Source organism: Tupaia chinensis, unplaced genomic scaffold (genome assembly GCF_000334495.1).
Source record: "Tupaia chinensis unplaced genomic scaffold, TupChi_1.0 Scaffold000131_1, whole genome shotgun sequence".
In the NCBI taxonomy this organism is placed as follows: Eukaryota; Metazoa; Chordata; class Mammalia; order Scandentia; family Tupaiidae; genus Tupaia; species Tupaia belangeri.
Genome location: NW_006159600.1, coordinates 880347 through 886398, shown reverse-complemented (window position 1 = coordinate 886398; position 6052 = coordinate 880347). Strand labels below are relative to the sequence as shown.

The 6052-nt window shown below is 51.1% G+C and overlaps 1 protein-coding gene across 6 annotated transcripts in view; it reads left to right on the top strand.

Annotated features, from left to right (window-relative positions):
- Positions 1 to 6052, top strand: part of VSTM1 (V-set and transmembrane domain containing 1) — a 23844-nt gene that overhangs the window by 10856 nt on the left and 6936 nt on the right. For 4 of the 6 annotated variants that reach the window (XR_003548785.1, XM_006144733.3, XM_027770389.1 and 1 more), the window contains one exon: positions 2754 to 2792. The exons of 1 other annotated variant lie outside the window; for it this stretch is intronic. Coding sequence is in view for 3 of the 5 variants with exons in the window: in XM_006144733.3 (XP_006144795.1) it covers positions 2754 to 2792 (39 nt within the window). In the remaining 2 variants the exon portion in view is untranslated. Of the gene's footprint in view, positions 1 to 2104; positions 2197 to 2753; positions 2793 to 6052 lie in introns of all 6 variants that reach the window. One more of the 6 variants, XR_003548786.1, reaches the window with a different exon arrangement.

Below are 6052 nucleotides of genomic sequence, written 5' to 3'. Positions count from 1 at the left end.
AGGAAGGATGAGTGGAAGGATGGGTGAGTGGAGGAATGGATGAGTGGAACGATGGATGTGTGGAAGGAAGGATGAGTGGAAGGATGGGTGAGTGGAGGAATGGATGAGTGGAACGATGGATGTGTGGAAGGAAGGATGAGTGGAAGGATGGACGTGTGGAGCTGGATGGCTCCAGCGCTGAGTGGTTAATTTTCCAGGTCAGCCTTCCGCATCGGACCGTTTGCCGCTTTGCACGTCGCTGAGTTATAGTGCGGCTCTCTTACTACAGTATAAGAATGTAAGTGCATCTATGGCAGAAGAAGTTAATTTAGCGCCCCTGCCACAGAGTGGCCGCTCTCACCCTACAGATGCACAGACTTTAGCAGGAGCCGGCTACGTAGCAGCAACGGAGAGAAACCAGGTCTCCGGCCAGCAAGAGCTCACACTTTCATTTTGAAGAAAAAATAAGCGAGATATGAGATTGGCTTTGGTTTCAAAGTATCACCCCCAAATGTATGTACTGAGTTTGGTGAGCCCTTGTAATAGCACCAGGAGGGTGAGCACTGAGCCCGACTGGGGTGCGAGAAGTGAGTGGAGATGGCCCAGAGTTGAGACACGCAGAGACCCAGACCCCAGGCTTCTGCCGTCTGGTGCTCTGCGCCTCCTCAGGTCTCCGCAGAGTCCCCACACTCCAGAAGAGAGATGGAACAGTGTCAGCATCGGGAGGCAGGGGTTGCCAGTCCCCTAGACACGGTCCAGCACAGGCGTGGAGGGTGAGAATGGCCCAGTCGCATGACAGCTGTAGAAGAGCTCTCCACTGCGATCGAAGAGCAGAAGCAGGTCCTCGAAGTGTGAGTGTTCCCAGACTGATCTAGACACAGACGGACAGAGAAGGGGAGAGTTCAGTAAAAGGTCGAGAGAGAAGACAGGACCAAGAGCCTGGAGGCCCTCGTGGGTGTCATGGATTCTGCTCTAAAAGATGAATCCACCGGTGACGTCGAAGGAGAGAGTGGCATGGTTTTGTTTAGTACATATGCTTAAAGAGCCTTCTGGCTGCCTTCGGAAAATTGGAGGCTGGAGTGCCGTTAGAGTTGCTGCATTTCAGGCAAAAGGACATTTTATTTTTACTTTATTTAAAAATGGTTGACAAATGAAGATTGTTATATTCAGGGTGTACAATGTGATGAGCTGCCATCCCTGCATGTCGTGTAATAATCGCAACAACCTCCATGACCCACCGGCTGGACGTGTTCTGTTTTGTTTTGTTTTGTTTGTTCTGTTTTGTTTTGTTTTGTTTTGAGGGGGAGCAGCTGTGGATTAGAAATAAACACAGAAATAAACACGCAAAGACACACAAGCAGAGAAAGGCAGGGACCCAGTGGACCAGGGGCAGCTGTGACCCCAGCCACTCTCGGTTTATTCATTTGTAGGGGGAAGGGGGGAAGGGGAAGGGAATGCAAAGCCTGTTGTTTTCAGATGTTAATCAGCTGACGGTGGGAAACCTCTGGCACCTCCTGGTCCTACGTGAACTTTTTCTTATCTTCCCAGGCCTTCTCTGGCTAACACATAGTTTTTTTTCTTTTTTAATTATATTTATTTTAATTTGAACAGAGAGAGACACAGAGCGAGAGAGAGAGAGAAGGAAAGTGAGAAAGCAAGCCACCAGGTCTGGGACTAGAACCACACTTGGCCGTGTGGGAGTGTCAGCACCTTAACCACCGGGCCACTTGCTGGTCACATAGTTTTTTTCAGCAGAGACTGCCTTGCAGTTTTTCAGAGGCAGACACGTATCCTTTGTTAAGGGCTTTCACTAGCCTTGCAATGATAGCCCAAAGAACGTGTTTCTGCATATGTTTAAAAGTCACCATTGGGGGCTGGCAGGTGGTGTGGTGGCTAAGGCGCCAGACTCCCACATGGCTGACCACAGTTCAAGTCCTGGGCTTGGTGGCTTGCTTTCTCGCTTTCCCTCTCTCTCTCTCTCTCTATTTCTCTGTGTTGCTCTGTAGTCAAATTGGGGGTGGGAGGGTGATGATGATGAATAAAATTCTATTAAATAATTCTTAAAAAAAAAAAAGTCACTATTGTTCTGTTCCTATCCGACCACTCCCTACAACAATCACATTAGCGAACACATCCACCATTGCCCATCCCGTACGTCCGATCTCCACAACTTGTCCACTGTGGACCAACATCTCCCTATGCGCTCTGCCAAGTGAGGTAAGCCAGACCCAGAAAGACAACTCCCAAGGAGTCAGAGCTTACAAACTTAACTCAGAAACAGGAAGTAGGTTGGTAGCTTCAAGGGGGACAGGTGGTGGGTGTCTCCATTGGTGCTAGATGGTACCATTGGCGAGAGGAGAGGACCACGGGCTGAGCCTTAGATATTTCGAGATACATTTTTGAGTTAGAACTTATTGGTCTTCGTGGGGGGCTGAATTTACCGTTTGGGGGTGGCAGAAGGACAAACGTTACTCCAGCTCTGAAGTCGCGCTTGGGCAAATGGTGGGATGCATTGCTGAGGTAGGGCGAGTTTACAAGGACTAGGACTGGAGGAGGCAGAATTAGTGATGTCGTTTGTAAATATTTTGTTATCAAAAATAATATCAATCTCCGGAAGAAGAGCAACCCAGTAGTCTGTCCCTGGTCCAGGTTCCCAGGGAGTTTCCGGGGAATGGAGAAGACGTTCTCTTTTCTGCTTCCCCGGGACACGAGGGCAGTGCCCTCGAGGTTCCCATATAATCATTACGGTTCCTTTTCTGCACCCTCTTTTCTAGATAAACATGATGAACTTGGGGCGCCCTCAAGAAAAATAGGTAAGGAAATGAGAACGGAGCTGTTTCCCATCGTATTTGTCTTATGGTACAGGGGTCCCTTTAATGCCTTCCCTCTCCATGTCATTGGGGAACTGCTTCCTTCTGGGGAGGTGACCTCTAAGCTGCGGCAGGTCTGAGAAAGCTGGTGCCACCTGCCGTGTTACGTGAGGCGCTGGCGGAGCTCGGTGGGGAGTGCGGGTGAGCTTGCGTGACGACCCGGAGCGCAGGTACTTCGGCAGGACGTGCCTCATGCGCACTCCAGTTCTCAAAAGCCGATGCGTATTCAGTTCTTTTTCTGGTTTTGTTGGTGCGTGAACATTTCTCTAAGAGTCTGTCCTCAGAGAGTCTCATAGGAAGTAGAGCAGTTGGCCCAGCTGCCGTGGGGCCGGCTGGAGGGCACTGCCCTGCCATGCTGGGCCCCCGGGAGTGGCGGGAGTGGCGGGTTTGGGCCCGCGTCCCTGAACACACCGGGAAACTGGACAGGCTTGTGTTTCTGACTGGGTGGGAGGCTGGGAGGAGTCAGCGCACGCGGAGACCGGTGGAGGGCACTTCTCTTTCTTCTGTGTTAATTGGTTCATTCGCGCTTTTCTCAGCAATGGGCTGAGACAGAATTTCACAGCCAAATGTGTCATGTGGGGGGCACCGAACTGTCCCATCATCCTTTCTCTCAGTACCTCATCATTCTCCTGGAAAATCTACTCAAGAACATTTATTAAAGGTTGTGAGAATTTATGCTAGGGGCCAGCAGTTAGCGTAATGGCTATGTCGCTGGACTCTCACGTGGTCGACCGCGGTTCGTGTCCTGGACCCGGTGGCTTAAACTCACGCTGCATGTGCGTGCGTGCCCAAGATCCCGAGTGGAGAATGGAGGAGAGGGGATTGCGGCATGGCCATCCCCCCTGGGGGGGGATTTCTCGCTTTCTGTCTCTCTGTCTCTCTCTGTCTGTCTGGCGAGCGCACGTGCCCTATGGCAAAAAACTCTCAAAAAAAAATAATTTATACTAATATCATTCCTCTTTAGAAGGCATGCTTTTGCACAAGAAGTACTCGTCTTTGAAAACATTTTCGGTCAGGGTTGGTAGGCTCGGGAAGTAACCGCTTCTCCGGCACCAGGAACACCCGTGCCGGAAATATTTTCTTGGGGAGATCTCCCCTGATAATGCGGAGGAGCATGCAGTTTCAGGGGCAAGATGGGAGACTCGGTGAGGTGTGAGAGGGAAGAGGAAAAGAAGCTTCCTATCCCGAGTTCTTGCCTGACTTCTTCTCTTTTTTATTGTTGCATTATTCACAGTTCATAAGTTCGCCCTGTACCGTGTACATGCGGTGGCATTGGGTACATGCACAAGGCTTTGCAACCTCGCCACAGTGTAATTTCTCACCTCAACATGAAATCTCACGTCTACTAAGGGGTTACTCCCATTGCCGCCTCCCAGCAGGCTCTGCCAACCATGAACCTGCTTGTCTATTATTCTGCTTAACCTGAACATTTCACGAAAGTGTCTTGTGTGGCTAGTTTCTGTCACTTCCCATAATGTTCTCAGCGTGACACCCTTTTTGATGGCTGGAGAATAGTCCATCACGCGGTTCAACTACAGTTATTTTTTGATCAGTCCATCTGCTGGTGTTCAGGGTGTCTGAACCTTTCGGCTAGTGCAAGGAGTGCTATTATGAACATTGGTGTACAAATACCGGTCTACGTACTTGCTTCTAATTTTCTTGAGTACACACCTAGGAGTGGAATTGTTGGGACACATGGTAACTCTGTTTAACTTTGAGGCGCTGCAAAGTTGTTTTCCACTGTGGCCCGTTCCATTTCACATCCCTGCCCATGAGGCACGTGGGTTCCGGTACCTCCACTTCCTCGTCAACGCTTCTTATTCTCCTTTTTAAATAGCTACCTTAGTGGGTGTGTATATCATTTTCTTCGGTCTTTCTTATCATTTTATTTTCTCCCTTCAACTGTGGCACTAGGATGTCCACATTTTGTCTTAGCTGGTGGGTCTGTGGACACAGGCTTATCCACCCCACTGACCGGCAAGGCCACTGCTGCTTCTTGCCATGGTCCCACCGTGGACCCTGGCCACCCCACCTCGGTCGCCCCTCACCGGCTTTATCCTCACTGTATCGTGCGGCCTCTTCGCTGAATCTCATCCCAGACGTCAGCTTTTCCACGGCTTCCATGCTCTTGCTGTGTTCTCACACAGAATGTGCCTGACCTCTACTGCACTGCCGCCACCTCTGGGCCCTGCGCCTTCTGGTCAGCTCTGCCCCTCCCGGACGCCGCTCGCCTTCACCCCTTCCCAGAGCCACTGTTTCCTTTGGGCGGCATCTTCAAGACTTCTGTTGATAATTTCTTAAAATGTACTTTCTGAGTTCAAATTTATATGAAAATATCTTTGCCAGAGACTAAGTGCATGCTCCAGAGAGACAGAGAGACAGAGACAGAGACAGAGAGGAAGGAAGGAAACAGCCCCGACGGGATGTGAGCACGCCATAGTCCACTCTCCTTTTCCCCGTCCCACTGAGACCTGGGACACAGCACATAGGCCCCGCGTGTTTTTCAAGCTGCCAGGGCCGGGGTGCAGCTGCATTGGGCCGTGTGGGATCGGGTTCCCTTAACCACAAGGCCACGGGGCTAGCCCAAGGTCAGCTTTGTAGCACCACAAGCATAAACCAATGAAAAGGTCTTTAAGCACAGAAATGATGTCCCCAGTCTGTATTCGTATGCCTCAAAGCCACCAGGAAGGGACTCTCCGCAGAGACTGGTGATGAAGTTTGTCACTTGACTGTGACCAGGCCAGACGGCTTTTCCAGTGCCTGCGACTTGACCTATGCCCGAGGTCAGGCCGTACCCACTGCTCATGATCCCGTTATCGGAGAAACTCTGCTCACTGTTTGGGCAGTGTGAACAGTGATGTGAAACTTGGCCCGGCTGTGTGGACGTCTCGCAGAGAACCCCGCTCAGCCGTAGCGAGGTGCTACCAAGAGGAAACTTGCGTAATGACTTACTTCTCGTTTCTACGAACTGCTGTGCTAGGAAGGGGTGAGTGGAGAGGACGAGGCGGGGGCTGCTCCGTCCCTACCGAGGGGCTCTGCCGCTCAGGAACAGCCATCGGCGTCCCTGGGAAGGCGCTCGTGGGACTGTGGCTTTCAAGGGTTTCTTAGATTCAGCTCTCGCAGGAGCTGCTCTTAGACAAATGTTAGTGTGAAAGAGGCATTTTACAGGAAGGCGGACGAGGGGGAGAGCGGAAACACAGGTG